The sequence below is a fragment of the Centruroides sculpturatus genome, unplaced genomic scaffold (genome assembly GCF_000671375.1).
Source record: "Centruroides sculpturatus isolate CEXI.00-Female unplaced genomic scaffold, Cexi_2.0 scaffold1097, whole genome shotgun sequence".
In the NCBI taxonomy this organism is placed as follows: domain Eukaryota; kingdom Metazoa; phylum Arthropoda; class Arachnida; order Scorpiones; family Buthidae; genus Centruroides; species Centruroides sculpturatus.
In genome coordinates, this window is record NW_019385328.1 from 161,688 (window position 1) to 185,093 (window position 23,406).

Here is a 23,406-nt window from a genome sequence, read left to right on the forward strand (position 1 = left end):
ACTCTCGTCATTTAAAGTAAAATTCCCTAAATTTGCTTATTTAATTCTTAGATTTTACAGTCTGTACAAATAATCTACAAGAGCGAATAGAAAGAAATAGTGTATATTAAATACGTAATTAGTGTAAAATATCTACCTAAAATGCATTTACTAGAAAAAAAATTATTTAATTGCGCGGTGATTTATTTTTCCCAAATAAGTTTTGAAAGAATACCAAGAGTAACAAGTACTTTAACTACAATTTTCTGTCACGCAATTCAATTTTCTGTCACGCAATACTGTATTACATTTGGCAGCCAAACACTTTGCCCATGGATAGTGAAATAAACAATTATATTTTAAAAATTATAAAAACAATGCTTATAATTTCTATTTTAATATTTATATTTAAACGATAATCGAGTCACTTCGATACCAAAAATAATTACAACATCGAAAAATTATTTTGTAATTTCTATTGTAAAAAAAAAATAATCCTTTAATAAGTTCCAGGAAAGTAATTTTCACTTAAAAGTCAATTTTTTTATAAGCGGGAAATAAATATTTATAAATTTTGTCACGAGAGTAAATGCAAAGCGACTTACTAGTTGCTCATAGAAACAGAGAAAGCTCCGAAAATGCAGTACGAAAGGTTTCTTCATTTCTTCTTACTCTTGACGATATTCTTGTGTTACGCGAAATGCAACAATACAAATCCAGAGGACGGCGAAGATGATTTCCGACAAACGTCGATGATGTTAGAAAATGCGGAGATGAGAATCAAAACGGCTTTCAAGTCTATCTTAAAGCCAAGTCTTCCTTACCTGATGAGAATTTTCGAAGAAGTGAACGTATCTTCACCTTGCGCGAAATCTTCCATTTTCTTGCTGAAAGACTTGATGAAACTGAAAGAATGGCCTCTTAGAAGTAAGTAATCTTCAAGGTTTTCAATTATTACAACTTAAGCTAGGATTTATATACTCAGGTATTCCTGGTATAGCGCGAAAGAAGGTTCCTTAAAAATCGAGTTCGAAAGTCTGAGAACGTGGAGTTTAACAAAAATTTCGTACAAATTTTACACGATATCAATACTTTATTTTATATGACGGAAAAGAAAACAGTCATTCAATTCTATTTTTTCTGCGATGACACTAGTGAAAGGAAAGTTGAAAAGTGGTCGCGTTAATTATTTTATATCCTGGCTGTTATAATATAATGCATAACTGCGCCATGTTATAACCAAGGATAGCATTTCAGAGTCTAAAAGATCAACGAATGGTGCAAAGAAGTGATTTTAAGAATCTATCTTGAGTAAAACTGTACATTTAATTACATAAAAAACGTATTAATTCTTATTTGAAAATTAAAATATGTAAGCTAAATGCAATTAAATACAATATACATCATTTATTAGATTTTATTTTATTGTTTAATTACTTACTTAAATATAGGCTATACCAGGTTGAAAGTGGTTCATTTAATTAAATTAAACAAACAAAATTTTTTATAATATATTACTGTATTTAATAAATTAAAGATGTAAAATATTCTTTAACTACATTTTAAATAATTGTGACCGAAGTGTCGTCACACTATCGGAGATGCCCACGTCAGGACTAACATCACCGCGGTACGTGCTCGAATTCGAAATGTAGGACGTCCGAGAGACAGCGTGTCCGAAAGAAGTGCACACTACAATTGAATTATAAGAGAATAATAGCCGTTTATTTATTTACATTTAGATATAGATATCCATAGGATAACGCATAGCATTTACGTTATAGCTTGTATATAGCGTAACAAAATGGATAAGTCTATGCCTAGCGTAAGATATTTAATAGATTTTCTACATGGCGGAAAAAGTACTATCGAAATTGGACCCTAGCCATGACATAGAGAGAGAGACAGAGACAAAGTTTACATTTCTTCACACGATGATAAATACATTGATAAATTAGTAGTAGTGGTTTGAGTAGCACCGAACACATAATTAATTTTTCAGATAAAAACTTTGTTGAGTAAATTAAATTAAGATTACAAATAAATTTGTCGAATAATAGTTTTTTTTTCAATAGTACAATTAATTTTCATGTTGGATATTTCTCTTAATATTCGGGTACATGACAATTTGAAATAATATAACATCGAAATTATTTTGAAAAGGTAAAAAAGTATTATCCAATCGTAGATAGCCAGAAGTTCTATGTCTAAATAATTGTAGTGCCAGTTTAAAAATTTTTTTTCTCCATTCGTCCACCTTTAAATAAAAACAATTCATTATACGTTGAAAAATAATTTAATAAGTTTTGAAAATTATTACAGTCAATCTAACCAATTATATCCAATAGTTTTTCGTCTATAAAATTTAATCCACGAATGTTTTTGCTAGTCAAATCAACTTGTCATTGATCTTTCGCCAATAATTGATACTTTTTAACAGAATGTAGGCTATATAAATGTCTATTACAGCTTTTATAGGATCGTGTAATGCTTTTATAACCAACTGTCGATAACTCGAAATGCTTCAAAATTTATTAACATCGAATTCTGTAATTTATACAGTAATACCCCGACTTACGCGAACCCGGAGTTACGCGATTTTCAAATCTCGTCGATTCGTCTTTTGTTTGAGCGCCACGCAACCCTCGATTACTCACTCCCCCCACACTATTGTTCAGCTTACATGTTCGGATGTGTCGCGCGGAATCCACACATAGCTACAATTTATTTTCTGTTATTTGTTTCTGTGTTCGTTATATCTACGGAGACTCGAGAGACTTTACTACGTCATCCAAACTAAGTAGAACTGATTCTTCCGCATCAAAAAAGAAAAAAAAAAACTTTATCTTTGGAATGTAAAGTTAACATTGGGTACGTTCGTAAAGTCGAACGAGTTAAACGAGAATAACGTCATCGTTATTCCTATTTCGTTAGACTTTTCGAACGATTCGTTACTAACGCGTTAAACTCGTTTGACTTTACGAACATACCAATTATTAATTAAAGACTTCGATACAAAAATAAAAATTTGTGAATCAGCAAAAAAGTTTGATATACACGAATTGTCGGTCAGAACAATTATAAAAGGCAAAGAAAAATTCTCGAAGCTGTGAAAAATGCTCAATGTTTAAATTCGAGCATCATTCGTAAACGTCACGGTCTTATCGCTGAGATGGAAACGATGTTAAAATTATGGAGTAATAATCAAGTAAATGTGAAAAATTGTAAAATAATATAGGCCTAATTTGTTATATACATGTATATTATCTAAGATTTCATTAAACATTTTTTTCTAAATTATTGTTTTCTTTAGTCTCCAATTCCAATTAAAAATTATTTGTATGTATTTATATGCGAAATTATACCCCGACTTATGCGAACTCGACTTACGCGGTTACCGCTCGGTCCCACCTATCGCCTAAGTTCGGAGTATTACTGTACAAGTAAAAATTAGGATTTGTATTATTGTATATTTAATAATAAAAGAAAAAAAATTTCAGACATGAATATTTTATACTGACCACATAGAATATTCATTAATATACCAAATGTCTTGTATTGCTATTTTTGATATTATATCACGAATATATTCAATTATTTCATCCATTTTATCAGATTGTTAATGAGAAATCAAAAAAAAAATTATTATTTTGAAATTTATATTGTAATTGAATCGAAATAAAACTTATGTTTTTAAAATGAAAATTTAGTTACTAAAATGAAATGAAAGTAAAAGATATAAGAATTTAACTCAAGTCGTACAATAGCAATAATAATAATAATACCAAAAAAAATTTTAATTAAATAAACTTTAAGAATAAATTTTACAACAATAAGGTAATTTATTTTAAAAAACAACTTATTTAATTAACTAAGTTTAAAACATAATAAAATTCTAACACTATCTGTATTACTTATATATTATAATGTGTACAATATGATTAATTTTAAAAATATTTTAAAAATTAATATGATTACATTTATTTATTTAATATTAACTTATTATCGATAATATGATCATTTTAATTAATTTCTTTATATTTAAATTTATATTACTGAGTATTTATTTAAATATAATTAAGAAAGAGATTGAAGAATATTAAACTCGAAGAAAACGAACCTCTGTAATTTCTCAAAATTTTGATTTTCATATGATAGACATAAACTGTATGTAAGAGGGAGAAGGAGACTTTTTACGGTCAACGACCGAGACGGTCTCCGCGAAATAATTGTTAAAATATCAATAAAAGAATTCCCTACCATTTGTTTAACGGTAATTCGATAGACGATAGTGTCAACAAGACGGGAATAGGCAATGTTTCTCATCCTCTCTTCGGTTCCACGTGACACGTGGCTACAGCAATAAATCGCCTTGTTCGTAAAGGGCGACATTTGATATAAAGATGATAGAGATTGTTAACCAGTTTCCAGAACTTATTGTCAGCTGGATGCCTATTTATGGGTGAGAGCTGTCAAATCTATAGAAATTTATATCATAAAATCGCATCTTCGAAATACCAAGATCTATAAATTAAACAAACTTCTCAGTGGCCAGCAATCCGTACTAGCTAGATCCAGACATCAACACCCTAACAGGTATGCGTATAAATAATTAATAGTATGACAGTTCTCACCCCTTCGAATTTGGTGTAAAGAGAGCTCACGACCCTTTTAGCGGGCGGCTTAAAGACATCAGAGAACGACTGGTCAACTTCCATCCTGCACCTGACCGCTGACGACGAACGATTAGAGAAGTAATTCATAACTCAGTAAGTAGAACTCTCTCTTTCCTCTCAGATGGATTAGGACTAGTTAAAGATAAATACAAACAGGGATAACAGCCTTTCCTTTGTCGGAAGTACGTACGGCGTAAGCCCGCTAATCGCCTTCTACAACTTCCGTTTAGAAGTATTATTATTATTTGTAACCGTTAGAATAGTATTTTTTATTAAATCTGTATATTTTAAATATGTGTGTTTACTCGTACATGGCCATCACCTTATCGACTTAACCGCGACCTCCAACTCGATTTCTCTTATTTGTTTTGCCCTTCTAAATCGTCATGCACTGACTCTGTGAGCTGGACTCACATTCCCGTTGTCGGAAACCGGTTTAAGCTCCGACACTTAAACACCGATTCTCACACAAATGTTAGATTTGTTTTTCGAAAAAGACGGACTGATCAGTATTTTATAAAATAAGACACCGATAAGTTTTAGTATGAATCTCTAACCAGTGTTTTAAACGCAGTATTTATACTATTGCCCGACATCAAAATAACATGATATTTAAAAATGAATGGAAAATACATATATAAATAATTAAATATGTGTTTTAATTGTTTTAATTTACATGGATATTAGAAAAATTTATATTTAAAAAGTTCTTATTGCAAATTAGCACAACTTAATTTTATAATATAGAGATGATTACTGATTTCGAGGCAATTACGCTTAACGATGAAAATCTCTGTTTAACACACCGTACAGGGACACCGGGTTTGTAGAAAAACATTCTAAAGAGTTCGTTAAAATTGATTTTTATAATGAGTCTATTATTCTTTAAATTTTAACAGTTAGAGATAATAAAAAAATCGGCGAGATTCGACAATTATTTGCACGGTTTATATGAATTATGTGATAAACAAAATTTTAAGAAATTACAGAGATTCGTTTTCTTGGAGTTTAATATACTTAAATTTTTTTTATTATATTTAAATAAATAATTAGTAATATAAATTTAAATATATAAAAATTAATTAAAATGATAATATTATTGATAGGAAGTTAATATTAAATAAATAAATGTAATCATATAAATTTTTAAAATATATTTAAAATTAATCTAATTACTGAATAAAATCTAGTATCCTAAAATAATAAAATAACACGCAAAGAGAAATACGGATTAAAAAAACGCATTTTACAGAAGCATGAAAGGTAGGCCACGTGATTCACAACGGTGAGTCACACTCACGAAACGCAACTAATGTATCTCCCAAAGCGTGTGTTTCATATATTCGTTTTATATACACTACTTTAATTACTTCACTACATAGTGGCCCCCATTTTGATAGCTTTATTATGAGATAATTAGGCCTAATTGCTTATTATGCGCATCGTTTGCAGGTAGGTTAAACCTTATCATTTCCACACGGCTCAGATCTGGCAATAATAAACCAATCACCTTTTCTCAATAATTTTTAACGTTGGTTACAAGTGAATATTAAACTTAGTTTTCTGTGAACTAATGTTATTTAGTAAGTTTATTTTCACATTTAGTGTACTTTCTGTTTTAATTCAACTTTTAGTGAAAACTGTACGAAAACAGAAGAGGCAGTGAGAGTGACGTCACACTGGATAAATATTTTACGACGTTTTTAAAATTTTCTTTTCTATTGTTTTACTATACCGGCCGTTATGTGTACAAAAAGGGAGAGTTTTGTAATCCTGTCAAATTTGGCTTTCTTTCTTTCTTTATTTTTCAAATCTTTTTGTTTTGAGTTCTCCTGAATGCAAAAGTCATGTACGTAAGTTTGTTGACTTTTAGGGGAGGATCGTTAATCTAGGATCGTTCACGTGTTGGTGTGACAGGGGAGACACAAATGACAAGTATCTTACAAAAATTCGTTTCATTTAACAGGAAATAACTTACACGATGCACAAAGTTTTTTAAAAAATTGAATTGTCGAAAGTTCTAAAGTGTCGAAGATGTTTTTCTACCGTCGCTCAAAGGTTGGGCCCGGGGCAGCGGCAGATAAGGAGATTCCTCGGTGGTACGGCTCTGTAGATGGGCACAAGGTGGAGAAACTCTGTCTTTCGTGGGTTGACACACAGCGTCTCTTTTCTTCCGACTTCGCTAACTGAGTGTCGACTCTTCGAGTGTGTCCGAACCTTGACGATCGAGAATTATCAATCTTCGTTCTCCCCTTTTTTCTATCACGATTGGTTCCACGTTTGTCTCTAATCGAAAGACGAGCCCTGTTCGGGTCCCGACAAGGTTTGTTTCGAGGAATTTCCCTACACCATTCGCTAACTCTGGACAGAAGGTGTTGATTGGACTTTGAACTTGCCCATTGTTGTCTAATTTATGGCGTCTTAAAATTTTAACGACCTAATGCGATATCCTTTTATAATTAACTTTTCTCTTTTTTCAAAACTTTCTATTTTCTAATTACAGTAGAGCATCGATTATCCGAATCGACCGAGAGTCTAGAATTGCTAAAACTCGAATTTTCGGATAACCGATTATTTACGGGAAAAAATATTAACCTTTTCCATGTTAAAATTGGTTCAAATCCTGGCGCATCCTTAAGTACTTTCTCACGGTCGCGCTAGTGCTGCCAGCTAAAACACGTGCACCAACAAAAATAATATTGGAGTGGTCTGAGATACAGTCGACCCCCCTATAATTACGGTCGCTATAATTACGATTCCTATAAAACTACGAAAAAATTGTGACCGGTAACCGTAAAAAACAGTAAAAACCCCCTATAATTACCTCAAACGTCATCGTGCAGCCGAACTACTTTCCCGCTGTCCGTAGCGCCACGCTACGGAGAGATTTCTATCGTCTGGACAGTATTATATAAATTATATATAAATTAGGTACTGTATATATAATTATATATTAACTTATTGTAACTTTGTTATAATTAAATATATAATTTCCGCCGTCTAGTCTGGCGCCACGCTACGGAGATTTTTACGCTAACTATCGTCTGTAGAGTATGTAAATTAGGTACCGTAAGTCTAATACAGTACTGTAATTTTATACATTTTTTGTGAAAGAAACATTTCTTATTCAACGGCGATTAAAATTATTTATATTAATGATGTCTTCGAAGTTCAAGGAACTATTCGCAGAAAAATAAGTTATTAGAAATCGGCCGCGGTTTGCTGAGCTGTTCCGCGATGAAAACAATGTTGACCAATGGCAATGTCGAATGGTGACACTCGGTAAGTAATCCTACAATTTTTTATTTATAGCGTAGTTTATACGGATTATTTCCAAAAAAAATATACGTATTTTGAAAATGTTGAGTCGGATTAGTCTAGAATCGATTAATTTTATGGAAGAAACCTTTCAATCAGCCGTAGTCCGTAAAGTTGACACGTGTCGGGCTGTGATTGGAAGGACTCGTAAGAAATCGGATTCCTAAAGAATGGAACGTATCTATATCTTATAGGGGGGTCGACTGTATAGCCAAAGATTGCAGCGCCACAGCACTAGCGAAAATTTAAATTTGCCGACTGGAAAACTGGCGGCTAATTACAGAACGATTCGGTAGCCGTAGTTCTGTTTTTTACCACGAGATGTCGCTACTTCTTGACGCCAAGAAGCTTGACAAGCATAATTCTAATTTACGGTCTGTTGTGACATCATCGAATCACGTGACAAAACTCAATCGGTTTAAGTTTACCACAGTCAAAATTAACTTATTACAGTACAAACGAAGTTAGCTGTTGTTCTTTTCTCGAATGGCAAATTCGTCTTTTGTATAATATTCAATGTTTAAAAGAATACCATTGTTCATTACTTGTATCAAAATATTTAAAATTATACAGTATATTATAAAAGTTATTCTACAGAATATGTAACTTTCGTTCTTAAATTTTTTTACTCTCAAGATTTTTCTGCTGAATTTTCAATCTCTTACTCGAAATTCTTTTTTGTATTATTTAATAAAATTATTTATTGCTTTTTAGAAATAATTTGAACGTTTTATATTAAAAAAATTGCTATATTTTATTTTACAATTAACGTTTATCTTTGAAATGTTCCATAAAACCAAACTTAAATTTTTTAAAGGCATTTTTATTTGGTTTTCATCAGTTCTTTAAAAAAACCTAACCCTGGAGAGTATCAAGAGTTAACTGTATATCGTGTAATTTGAGTAAAGTCTTTTGAATTCGTTGTTTAAATTTATCAACAAATTGTCATCATCAGTAAAATATTAATGAACTTTTTGTAGCCTCATTTAAAAGATCTGCAATGATTTATTTAAATGTTAGCTGAGAAAAAAAGCTATTCATAAGAAAGATGTTTTCTTTATGAAAAAGATTTATTTAAAATTATACATTTCCAACATTATTACAGTCGACCCCCCTATAAGACGGTAGATACGTTCCGTTTTTTATAAAATTGATGTTTTAGGAGACCTTGCCAATCACAGCCCGACACGTGTGAATTTTACGGACTACGGCTGTTTAAAAGGTTTTCTTCCATAAAATTAATCGATTCCTAGACTAATTCGACTCAACATTTCCAAAATACGTATATTTTTTGGGAATAATCCGTATAAACTATGCTATAAACGAAAAATTGTAGGATTACTTACCGAGTGTGCACCGTTCGACGTCGCCATTGCTTAAGCTTGTTTTCGTCCCGGAACAGCTCAGCAAACCGCGGCCAATTTCTAATATCTTATTTTTCTGCGAATAGTTCCTTGAACTTTGGAGACATCATTAATATAAATAATTTTAATCGCCGNCGTGTGAAGTTTACGGACTACGCTGATTGAAAGGTTTTCTTCCATAAAATTAATCGATTCTAGCCTAATCCGACTCAACATTTCCAAAATACGTATATTATTTTTGGAAATAATCCGTATAAACTACGCTATAAACAAAAATTGTAGGATTACTTACCGAGTGTGCACTATTAGACATCCCCATTGCTAAAGCTTGTTTTCGTCGCGGAACAGCTCAGCAAACAGCGGTCGATTTCTAATAACTTATTTTTCTGCGAAAACTTCGTTGAACTTTGAACACATCATTAATATAAATAATTTTAATCGCCGTTGAATAAGAAATGTTTCTTTCACAAAAAATGTATAAAATTACAGTACTGTATTAGACTTACGGTACCTAATTTACATACTTTACACACGATAGTTAGCGTAAAAATCCTCGCCTAAACTGTCCGTAGCGTAGCGCTGGACAGAGGAAAGTATATATATAATTATAATAAAGTCACAATAAATTAAGTTAATATATAATTATATGTACTGTACTTAATTTATATATAATACTGTACAGACGATAGTAAACTCAATTTACCCGCCTAAACTCTCCGTAGCGTGGCGCTGGACGGCAGAAAGTAGTTCGGCTGCCCGATGACGTTTTACCGATTTATAGGATTTTTTTACCGTGTTTGTACGGATACCATAGTAATTTTTCGCCGTCATATAGGAATCCGAATTATAGGAACCCGTGTTATAGGAGGGTCGACTGTATATACACAATCTGTTATTGAATGTTTTCCTTTTGTAAGTACTGTACATTTCTGAATAGAGTGTAGTCACGATCCCGTGTGCCAGAGCCGCACAAATACAATTTATAAATTCCATGAATTTTTAGACAGTATGACAGAATTAACTTTAGTTGGTTTTCATCTCCTCTGTGGCTTTCCATTCGTAAAAATCTGTCAAATATAGTACATAATATATTTGTTACAACTGACTGAGCTGTTAATATCCATGAAAACAATTATTTTAAGATAAATTAATTAAATACAGCATCTTTAAAATTTCAGAACAGAATTTACTTACCCTTCGTACGCGTATTTTTTAATTTCAGCTTCTCAATTTCACACGCAAATCCATATACCTGTACAGTTCTTTTTCCAAATGTTCACGTAATCGAAGGAAAGTAGAAAATCCTTCGAAACGCGAGGTCTTGCCACAGAATATAGACTTTTCCTTCACCAGGATTTTTTTATGTTCTAAACTTACACGCTTGTTAGTAAGATTTCCTTTTGAGGACAAGTGCTTCTCGCAATAACAAGTATTTTTTGATATATTTGACGGAACATTTTCCATAACGATTTCTTAGCAACATAGCGAGAACACTTCAAAACTAATTATCGATGATAAAGTATGGTTTTAAAGCTGAAATATCGAGAAAAAATTCCAAGCACACCGTACAGTACGAGGTATACGCTACCTGAACGTCGCGACACTAGCGGCATCTCGTGGAAAAAACCAGAACTACGGCTTCGGAATCGTTCTATAATTAGCTGCCAGTACTGGAAAGCTTTCGATTAATTGACGTTTCTGTTAATCGATATTCCGATAATCGACGTTTTGTCAAAGGTCCATTTCTACAGGAGGACGCTTGTTTACATTTATTGCGCCGTGTCTTACATTAATACTATTTTTAAAAAATTAATATTATATTTCAAGACAAAGTTCGTCCAAACAAGGACCACCATTTATTAGCTCTGTGTTTCATACAATATAATCCTGGCGACCGACCTTCCTTTTTAGCCGCCAAAACGTTAAAAAGTCCTTTTAGCCTAAAAAAAAGAAGGTCGGTCTCAAGGATTATATTGTCCGAAACACAGAGCTAATAAATAGTGGTCCTTGTTTGGGCGAACTTTGTCTCGAAATATTAATTAAATTAAAAGAACCATCGGACGAAAGAATTAAAAATTTTTTTCTCGTCTAGGTTTCATATGAGAAGAGCAAAGAATCCGATCTTTGATCGGTTTTAACAATGGAGGCTTTTTCCTCTAGTTTCGTTAAAATTTCTATAATCAATCTTTAACTTTAATTCGTATTTTTCAAACCTCACGTGTATGAGTGTTTGTGAGTTGATGTATATTTAGTTTTATATCTCAGAAGACGGTAATAAGTAATGAAATTTGGCATAATAATACTAAATTAAAGATTAAATGAGATTCATCACACTAATGGTTACCTCTAGTGTGCAGAAATATAGGAGGATACGTCTCATACACTGACAGAAATCGGACCGAATAATTTAGCTTGTTATTATCATTTAAAATCAGTTATAAGATTCATCACTTTCCTCAAAATCGAGAGTTTTGCTATATTACACTGATTAACAATATAAAACGCTTTGAAAATAAGATTTCATGACAGCCGGAAAATTTTACAGTGGACCTTCCCCCTATAACACGGTAGATAGGTTCCGTTCTTTATGAATCAATTTTGTACGAGCTCTTGCCAATCACAGCCCGACACGTGTGAAGTTTACGGACTACGGCTGTTTGAAAGGTTTTCTTCCATAAAATTAATTGATTCTAGACAAATTCGACTCAACATTTCAAAAATACGTACATTTTTGGGGAATAATCCGTATAAACTATGCTATAAACAAACAATTGTAGGATTACTTACCGATTGTGCACCGTTCGACGTCGCCATTGCTCAAGCTTTTTTTTTGTCGCGGAACAGCGCACCATTCATTCATTCATTTTATTCAACGTCTTAATACACATTTCCTGGCCCGCAATTAGCATTACCAGGAAGATATTAAATATACAAGATATATAACGATAATTCAATGCATTGTATAACATAGAATACATAGTATAATTATATGCAATAAATAAACATAATATACAGAAATAATTAATACAGATTATATGTAGTACATAATGGAAATATTAACAGTAAAATAAATATAATCAAATATATACAAATTAAATTTCATGTAATAGAGAACAAAGTTAAAGGTACAGTGTCATAGTAAAGTACAAAGTAATTGAACAATATGTTCAATATTAGAATATATCATAATTACACATTACATATTTCAATTATATTATGGTACGTAGTATCACAGAAATCACATATGATGCATGACATCTTAAATATTTTAGCTACATATGAAGCATTAACGACAATCAATTATCAAACAGAGAATTCACATTTAAAGAGAGAAGTGCTAAACATAGAAGATAATGCAGTCAATACAAAAGTATATCAACAATGTAGTCATCACGAATATATATCAACTGTATAAAGTCATCTGTTGAAGTCTAGCTTTCTCTTTAATATAAACTGGACAATTTTTATCCATGGTGTTATGATCGTTATTGTCTAAATTTCCTCGGGAGCAATTAATACACTTGGGTGGATTCTGCTTATTCGGACAACATTTAAATAGATGCTTCTCGTTACAGTGACTACATATATTTTCTTTTTCAGGGCAACGTTTAGCAAAGTGATGGAAAGATAGACATCTGTAACACTGTATTACTGGAATGTAGTCATAAACACGACATGAAGACCATTGTAGATAAATTTTCCCAGCTTTTATCATCTTTTGTCTGATCTCTGGAGTTACTTCCAGTACCCAGGAGACATTTTCAGTATTCTTCTCATTTAATGAGAACTTAATGTGTACCTGTTCAGCAAAGATTCTATCAGTAAAAGTATCTAATAGATATGCATTCTGCTCAAAAATTTGTAAGATTAGATCTTCTTTAGCTACACATTTAGGTACTGATGCTATTTTTATCAGAGGTAATCTTTTTTTAGGTAATTTTGCACTTAGATTAGGAATTTTTTCTGCATTCTCTTTAAAATATTTGACTTCATTTTTGTGTTGTAAATCCACAGCGATACCTCCATTTCCTATTTTTCTAACATTTCGTACTCCTATACCTAACACTCCAGGATTCAGATTGTCTGTTAATTGCTTTTTTGTCTCCTCACAAGTAGCCTCTTTCTTATTGCTATAAACTAGTACTGTGTATTTTGGCGGAGGCGGTTCACTTACATTAAGAGTTGGTTTTAATCCTTTCTTTAGAACATCCCTATAACTCGAAGGACAAGAGTCGTTGCCTCCACTAAAATCATCTGATATGTTTTCCCTATTGGTAAGCATGGTATATTGAATATCCTTCATAATTTTGCTAGTTTCTTTATTTTGAGTTTCTGTAAATCTTAATAAATCTTCCTTTGTTACTAATCCAGATAATGTTTCATTAATTACATTGTTATTGTGAAGGGTTACCTCAGCAAGTTCGACTAATCTCGAGAATTGTGTTAAGATAAATGATAAGTGGCAATCAGCTCCAAATTTAGCGTTCGGAAATCGGCGAGAATATTGCCTAATTTCGTCCATAATACCATTAGTAGTTTCACGAAACTTCTGCATTATAGATTCCATTTTAAGTAAAATAGTATAAATTTTATTAGAAAGCGAGAAAAACCCAACTTCCGGTTAATGTTCTAGAAGCTTATAGAAGTTGAGGTCAATGACCTTTAACAGGATGTTGAATTTGATGAAATCTAAGAATTGCCGTAATTTAAAAACTATTAGTCCGATGATAACGAAATTTTCTGAGCAGGTTACGTTTAGGGTCTTAAGAGAACTGCCTGAGTATTTTGTGAAAATGGCCCACCGGAAGAAAGTTAACTGAGTTCGAATTTAGACCGGAAATAGTCGATAATTCCGCAAATATTAAGTCCAGAACAATTAAATTTTAAAGTTTTACTCACATACATAGTGCTAATAAAATAGCGTACCATGATCCGGATGATCGGTCAACTAAGTCCGGTAAACCGAATTCGTAAAATCCAAATTTTCAAAATGGCATAACTTCTTAACGGAGTATCCAATTTGAAAAATTTCGACGGACTCTTGTTCCAGATGCAAAACGCATTCAGCAAATGTATAACACTAATATAAAATAATAAGATGCACACAAAATATCATAAAAAATCTCAGCGCACCAAACGGCGGGCGATTTCTGATAAGTAATTTTTCTGCGAAAACTTCGTTGAACTTCGGAGACATCATTAATATAAATACTTTTTATGGCCGTTGAATAAGAAATGTTTCTTTCACAAGAAATGTATAAAATTATAGTACTGTATTAGACTTACAGTACCTAATTTACATACTGTACAGACGATAGTAAACTCAATTTAACCGCCTAAATTCTCCGTAACGTGGCGCTGGACGGCGGAAAGTAGTTCGGCTGCCTGATGACGTTTTAACGAATTATAGGAGTTTTTTTACCAGGTTTGTACGAATACCATCGCAATTTTTTCGCCGTCTTATCGGAATCGTAATTATAAGAACCCGTGTTATAGGGGGGTCTACTGTACTTGTGCAACCACACTGTACTTTATCTTAAATCTTTGGTAATCATCATTTCCTCTCCTCCCATCGAATCTAAATGTACAAATTACGGTTTCAGACACGTTTAAAAATTTACTGATTTTCGGTTTATTGTTAGCACCGACATTTGGGGTTTCGCTTGTGTGCTAGTTTTCTGGAAGGGGTTAACAGCATGTATCAAAGGTTCTCTGTACTGTGAGTCTTCACGGAAAAATATAATTTTTTGTTTCGATTTACTTTTTCAAACAGGTGATACATAAAGATAACTTTAATTATATGTATTTGCTATTTTCAGTGATTGATTCTTTTGGAAAATTACCGGCAGGAATGTTAAAAATGACACTGTGGATATCGGGAGATTATGACCAGTGTTTGGACATAGAAATTCCTCAAAATAAAAAAGTGATTACCGATAAAGGAAAGGAGCAGATTCGAGGCAAATACTGTGCCCTGACAGTTGGAATGCAAGAATCGATGAAACGTATTGCAAAGTAAATTCATAAGTTCGAAAATAATTCATTGATTAAACTAGCAAAAGAGATTATTGTAAGTATTAAACTGTAAACAAAAATTTTGCGACGGATTAGTACAGTTTAGTATAGTGTGTCAGTTAAATTTATTTATACAACGAATTAATGAATTTTTTAGAAACCAATGAAGTATGACGACTTATTGAGAACAGAGTTAGCCTCTACACGAATAAGAATACGTTTGGATGCGTGCATTCCGAGTACATGTAATAATAAAGACTTAAAACACGTTGGGAATTGGAGTAAGTCGTTTGATATTTTGTAATTATGTTATTGTAAATGACCGATATCTGGAAAATGACGATATACTCCGGTGAATGTCAGCATTCACACAGTCGTTTCGTGTATGTACGAAATATTTGCTAAATATCATTATTTTTCAGTTACACCAGCAAATGTCGACATTCAGCATGCACTGATGGTGAATGTTAAATATAAATATTTTTATTAAGTTAAGACAAAAATGCAACTTTTTAATATGTCAAAATTGGAGAAAGCTTAAGTATCAGCAAATGTAAATAAACTGCCGAGCCTTAAACGAACAGTACATTGTAAATCATTAAACAAAATAATACAATAATAAATTTACACATAAATTATGTGATTAACGTTATACAATCTTATTTATTGCAACAACTTCAACTGTTATGGCACTTTAAATTTGACAAGAGTCCCTCGCTTTTACAACTGCATTTATTCGTGGAACACTTCTTTTTGCATTGACAGCGTGTATAGCCTTGCCCTCCACTTTTAGAATTAGCTGCAGCTGCTTCTCTCGGCGATATTTATTGAAAAGAAATCTCATCCATGGTAAATAACTTTTCTTTACAAATCACGAACTGATTATGTTATTACGTCATTACAAACTGATCTGTTAATGGTGTTTTTTATTCGGATATCGCCGACGCCCCCTCTCATCCTCCGACACTCGACCTGACAAACCGATCCCCACCTCACGGGATCAAAAGAACAAAACGCTATCCTGTGCAAAGTGGGCGATTTCCACCAAACCGTTTCCGGGAAAAGAGGTACGATCTTTTCTTACCTCCGGCTACTCACAAAGGATTTGGCGACAGACCGTCGCCTCTCTGTTGACATCGGCTTCTCCGGTGTCGTTTCGACCTTTATCAAAGCTTATCTGTGCTTGTCGACATACACCGGCGATTGTTCGAATGTATAATGATATAACCAAATATTCGGTCATTCACTGAGATATTTTGTATGTATCGACGGTCTTTCACAGAAACAATTATACGAAATACTCTTGTAAATTCGAACATGCGTTAATCAACTATTGATTGAAACTTAAACAATTGTGTTTATTATATTCAGCCAAAACAAAACAAAAAAAATCGCTTTAACACAAAGCATAATAACTTTGTAGAATTAATGCTTATATACACTATGTATTTTAACGTCGATATAAATACGGAATTTAGAATAAAGAATTTTTAAAATTACCATTCACTAATTTGTACTCTTTACAATAACGAGTTCGAATTAACAAGAGACAATTGTATAATATTAAAAAAAAACTAATTTTATAAGGAAGTAGTAACTGTAAGACGTGGAGTGCCCACCAATGTCAGGTTCTGTTAATAATTTGTAAAAAAAAAACTGACGATTCTCTTCAGATGTTTCAGATGAAAGTAGAGGAAGAAAGTTTTTATTGAAATTCCTGTCGATATAGAGAAGCACCGCTTTGATAGATCGGCTTTCTTTTCTTAAAATACTTGTCCTTCTGTTAGTTAAATTTGATTGCACAATATTTCAAACTTTATCCAACAGACAGCCAAGAGAGGAAAGAAATGCATTTGAACGTAATTTTATCTGATAAATTGAAAATGAAATACACTATAAATTAAATTCTCATTCCGAAAAGTTAATAATGAGAACTTATATAATTGTTTAATTACTTTCATTATTTTACTTTTTAGTATTCGGGACAGCGGTAGACTTTAATGTCGAATATTGCAAAATCAAAGATGAACGCATTGAATACACTAACGGACAATTGATATCGTTGTGAGTATATTTTTATTAAGCTAATCATTCTAAATTAAGAAAATCAAAAGTATTAAAATAACTTAAAATTAAAGAAAAATTCGGCAAATTTATAAATAATAAATTTTTTTGTAAAAAACGCGGTAATATTTAAATTTTAATGAATATACTTACGACAAAAATTAATTTAAGAACGAAAATAGCAAATCGAATCTATTTTATTCTGAAGAACATTACATGATATTAAAGAGAAATTTATTTTCTATTTAAATGCGTATCGTTTATCTTGATTTCTGTTTGAAATATTTTAGTTTAAATCATCAACTGTTTCTGCTTCTACTTTTTTTCTTTTAATTCAAAGAATTGATGAACAGAATAATGTAATGTGTTCTAGTTTTTACTATAACTCAGCATTCTATTATAGGTCGACCTCTAAACTCTTATTTTATCTATCATTTAGTCAATACCTGTATTCGAGCGGAATGTCTTAACAGATGTTTCTATTCTGCTAAATTTTTCGTTTATTGTTTATAGTGTTAATTAAGAACGAATTTGGTTTCTTTCCTAAATTTTGCCACTGGATATTTTTTAGTCTAAAAAGTCTTTCGCATTCTTTTCCAGAACGTTGTAAATCCGCGTAATTTGGTATACTTTTTTTGCCTCTTTCAAAGATAAATTTCATGAAATCTTTAAATGTTACCTGAATGGGTTCGAATTCATGCGAAAACATTATGAGATTTCTTTTCACAATCACATTGATGTTCCTGATATTAGCATCTTTTTCACTTTCTTTAACGGTTTCTTTCACTGTGCAGTTCCCGACTTCACAAATCTTTTAAACCTTCTGTCAGATGTTCTCTACACTGTTTAATTGTCTATCTTTCAGTGTTTTTTAAGAATTTCTTTCGATTTTCTCTTAAACAAATCATTATTTCCCTGTTGCATTTGGCCTTTAATACATCATTAAGATTTCACAAAACGTCTTCTAGCTTTCGTTCCCTGTTTGCAACCAGATGTATGAAAACGTAGTGTTTAATATTTTATAGTTTACTTTTACACCATTATTGTTGGTTTTCCTGTATTCATTTATAGATTGTATATAATTGCTGAATAAAATAAGTGATAATTTAATGTTTGTTCTTTCAATTGTATCTCTTTTTACTTGACTCGGTACAGCGTGGTTCGATACCGTAAAATATACTTACAAAAGGTCACAAAACATCTGGTACATTGGAATTTATACGTAACACAATTAAAAAAATTAGAGTAATTTTTGCGAGAGCGACTTATTACTATGGTCGTATTCAGGAGAAATTCTTTTGTGAAATTATGGGATTCTTCTTGTTTATTCTGCATAAGGTATTGTATTTACTGCTAAGCTGTAGATTGAAAGTAAAAATTTCTTCCATGCTAATTATGACGAATGTTTCCGTTGGTGCAATTAGTCCATTGATTTTTCGACTAAAACATTTGTATAAAACTAATCCGCAAATAGCTGCAAAATGTTTCTGAAATAGTGATACGAATATATTGGTTTGTAAAATCTTTCTGCCAAATTCTGCCAAAATACATAAAAGTCGAAAATCTCACAGTTTGTTTTTCGACACTGGTGTAACACAGATTATCGTTCAAATGAAAACAAAATTGTAAAATAAGTATTACAATACAGTTGTGTTCGCATTGCAACTGTTACAATATTGCTGTAATGGATTTCCTAGGATTATTTACCGTTACTACATATTTGGCTGTCGTTATAAATGTTTACATAATTTTTAGATATACACAACGTATTTAAAACAGAGAGTAAGTAAATATTATTAAAATATCTAACTTTATTGAAATATATAAATGTTAATTTTAACTACGTGAGGTCACTTTACATATTTAAAAAGTACAAAAATAGATTTAAATTAATCAAAAGCATTGCAAAATATATTTTGTAATAAAAACGAAAAATTTAAATGAATGAATATAAACGAAATTTTGTAATAATTGTTTTTAGTTTATCAATGGTTAAATCTCAGTATAAAAACGAATAATAGTGAGATTTTCTCCGCTCTTCGATGCACAGCAGGTGATAGTGTTTTATCCCTCACACAAAAGTAAACACAGACATACAATTTAAATTCATTAATTCTGTAAAATAACATGAAAAATCATTAACGTTAATGAGCTATAAAATATATAATATTAAATAAAATAGTTTAAGAACATTAATAAACAAGAAATCTCTTCCTTGGTTGAACAGTCGCTAAATGCGTTAAAAGGTGTCAATTGCGGGAACTAAGTAAAATGAAAACGTTTCAAAACAGAAAAATTATTCGGTACTGTGTTTTGAAATTTACTCGAGTTTCATTCTAGGTTTTCATATTACTGAAAGACAAAGAATTTTGTAAGTATAAGACGTATAAATATAAAGTATGGAGTTTTAAAAGTTATATCTGCGACACTTCCGAACAGTTTTAAATGTTATTTGTCTTCGAAGCAGAATTTTTCGTTTTACTTTTTCGATAAAGTTAATGCAACAGGCAAGTAAACTTCCTCTGAACTGACAATATAATATTGCTTGAAAATTGCATAGATTAAAGACTAAATGAAGATTATAGAATGATTAAAGACGGGCAGTATGTACAGTACGTGTATTCCTAGACACTGAGTCTGTTGGAGCTAGAATGCGACAACCCGTTTATTAGACATACAGAAAGATAAGAGTCTGACAAGTTTTTCAATAGGTCTTTCAGGTTTACAGTTAACTTAGAAAAGTTTAGTACTCTTTAGTCTTAATTGTCTCACTTTTGAAGTTCGATGCGAACCACATGCAGAGGTCAACGAGTGTCTTGATTACGACAGAAAAGTTGTATTCATGCTTGTCCAATGGCATGGTCAAAATCGAACATCTGGGTCTCGAGCCGAACAAATAATGAGTTTTCCTCCGCTCTTCGATGTATAGCGGATAATGGCGTCATGTATCCTAAGATTCTCCATTCTTTAGAATATAAGTTTATCGAGGAAAACTGAATAGACTGGACACGACGGATCAATTGGAATGTTCGAAGAGTGAAAACGTCACACGTACGGAATAATCTGCTGAAAGAGTTACGAGAGATACGTAATGAATCGATGAGACCTTCGAGAACACTTACGTACAAGAGACGGAATCTTTTGACAATAGTTCAATAGGAATTGTAGAAATAGTATCTCCTAAAGAAAGAACTGGAATATCAAAATTCAATTTGTCTTTTTCGCACATGTTTTTTCTTGTTAGTTATTCTTCCTCGTTGATGTTTTTCGATTGGTTTTGAACCAGTTTTCAGGGAATATTCGGTATCAGCTCATAACTTCGGAAAGGTAGATGTCAACGTCTGATTCGACACCAAATTCCAAAATCGATAGGATTTAAATGTTTGTCTGTCCCCATCATCGTGTATCTTCAAATAGGAATTGTTTAATGATTTTTGGTAATTTAGATCTAAAATTTCTAAGAGACAAATTTTGCTGGCGATTCGGATCCAGACCAGAGCTTCAAACTACTCTGCACATTTGCCGAGAAGTGTGGCGTACTCTCCCCAAGCAACAACCTGCCAACGACGAACTACTAGGTCAACAACGTCGTCACAAGCCACCACCCTGCTCTTAAATTCTGCTGTAATATATTGTCCTATATGGATGAACAATGCGAACTCTATATATAAACTGTTCATCAAATAAAATGACACTTTTTACTGTATATTTATACCAGGATTATTTTTATTCATTGTGATGCGGGTCAATTATGAGTTCCTACCTTCCCTCATCCTTCCAAGCTTTCAACTTTCATTCTTTACTCTCTCCCTCTCCTCTTCCAGTACACACCCTCCTTTTCTTCTTTCCTTATTTTCCTACATGGGTTAAGTCTCACTACAACCTATAAACTAAACTCAACTAAAGTCCGAAGCTTCACAAGTGAAAAGTCTTCATTAAGCAAGTATTTAAGACATTTGTAAACAATCCAATTTTAATATAGCTCTTAAGTGATTATATACACTGAAATGATATATATTCGTACGTTCAAACAGATATAATTACAATAATAGTTACTTAATTGATTGTTAAATGATATAAATTATATTTAAGTAAATTAATGTGAAACTATTAATTGCCTTAATTTAGAATTGTTCTCGGCATATTTATCGCATGGGTAGGATTGGCAACGTTAACAGAAATATTAATGAGACTTCATATTATTCCTTTCAAAGCAGGTAAAGGTAACTCTTTAAGATTANATATCGTAAAGAGAACAATGCTTTTTAAAATATTTGTGGTAATAACAAATTTTTTAATATTTTTCAATCTTAGACACTAAAAGAAGTTCGATGTCTAAATAATTGTTGTTCTAGTTTTTAAAAAGTTTTTTGTCTATAAAATTTAATATATGAATTTTTTGCTATAAAATATCCTTCATACTTTTTAACAGAATCTATTTCAATGTCGATTACAGCTTCTATATGACTTTGTAATGTTTTTATGGTCAACTGTCGATAACTCGAAATGCTTCAAAATCTATTATCATCGCATTCTGTAATTTATATAAATAAAAATTAGGATTAGTATATATATCTTTTATCAGTTAACTTCACCTAAATAATAATTTATTAATGTTTAATATTTTTAGGTAGATTTTTTGGGTATATTCTCGGAGCTTCACCTTATAAATCTTTGCATAAATTATATTCGACGAATCTTGACGAAAGTACAAAATCGATTTGCGGAGTAAAATTTCTTCTAGTAAATATTGTGGTGTTGGGACATTTAGGCGTGACAGGAATGTTCCCCACAATAATAGGTATTTTTCTTTTACTGTAAGATATAATATTTAATATTCATAAATATTTATGCCATAGTATATGCAAAAGGCTCGCTACCGTAACACAATTTTAATTGTTCTATTATCGAATTAGTTCACTGTCACAGTTAATATGATAAATTTAATTATATTATGACTTTTAATTAACTTTTTAAAATGTAGACTATCGTCTTATAAAACAAAAATTTCCAACCTTAATATTTTTTTTTATTCTGTTATGAACCTACGATGATCTATTTGATATTAAAGTTTTTTATACACATATATGTGAGAAGTCAGAATATAATTCCTACAGTTTAACGGAATGACAGATTAGTATGGTCCAGTCGCATCAATTATTCAAATTTTTATCTTGTCGCTTATTTAAATTTATGTAAGAAACAAGACTACATCAAACTATGTTTTGTTCTTTATTATTCCCAATTCGAAAATTTAGTGTTTCGCTTATATAAAAGCAGACCTACGTTACATGATTGGATTCATTTTACTCTGTCAGAAAAAAAATATTTGCAATTAGTGTTCGATAATGTTATACTAACGCTAATGCATTATATGCTCTCTGGTGAATTACATTGACAAACAGGTAAAAACAATAGGGTTCAACGATCGACTTCGTTGTATAGATAATACGCGGCAACTGATCAATTGTACTTTTAGTATGACATTGTAAGATTTGCTTTTAAATGCAGTGAAGTACAGTATTCCTTTAAAGGATTAAGCTGCGATGAGTACGGTGGTAAGTATTTGTAATTTATGGACTGCTCCGTGAAGTATCACGTAACAATGTCAAAGTAATGAAATTTTAGGTCATCCGTTATTAAAAATAATCTTAATAATACGTTCTCCTTATCGTAACAATACTCACTTAGAAAGGACAGAAATAATTTCGAGTTGTACGAGCCTTCCACTGCCTTATTTCTCACAATTTCGGTAAAAACCGGAATTGCTACGAGACTTATATTCCTCCCAGTATTCGATAGACGGGCAAATAAATACAGGAGGAATAAAAAGTATTCGATATAAGGTACAAATGCGATGGTCGCATTTGTACAGTACTGTACCTTCCTAATACCCATAATGTTGGCGGGTAAGCACATTTATTTCTGCGTTATCTAATGTATACAATAATGTACAACCAGTGTTTCTCAACCATTAGCCCATTACTTGT

At 31.7% G+C, this 23,406-nt stretch overlaps 1 protein-coding gene across 1 annotated transcript; it reads left to right on the top strand.

The window, feature by feature from the left end:
• The first annotated feature begins 4,685 nt into the window (after positions 1-4,685).
• LOC111637712 lies at positions 4,686-22,301 on the top strand. The gene is made up of 7 exons (XM_023383275.1): positions 4,686-4,748; positions 15,157-15,407; positions 15,510-15,633; positions 17,329-17,416; positions 21,545-21,633; positions 22,047-22,217; positions 22,276-22,301. Exons 3-7 carry the CDS (start codon positions 15,516-15,518, stop codon positions 22,299-22,301), a joined length of 492 nt encoding a protein of 163 aa, XP_023239043.1. The 5' UTR covers positions 4,686-4,748; positions 15,157-15,407; positions 15,510-15,515.
• The last annotated feature ends 1,105 nt before the right edge of the window (positions 22,302-23,406 follow it).

Coding starts and splice junctions, on each gene's coding strand:
- LOC111637712 (XM_023383275.1), top strand. CDS start 15,516: ATGAAGTATGACGACTTATTGAGAACAGAGTTAGCCTCTACACGAATA. Junction 15,634..17,328: donor AAAACACGTTGGGAATTGGA/GTAAGTCGTTTG, acceptor TTTACTTTTTAG/TATTCGGGACAGCGGTAGAC. Junction 22,218..22,275: donor AATGTTCCCCACAATAATAG/GTATTTTTCTTT, acceptor TTTATGCCATAG/TATATGCAAAAGGCTCGCTA.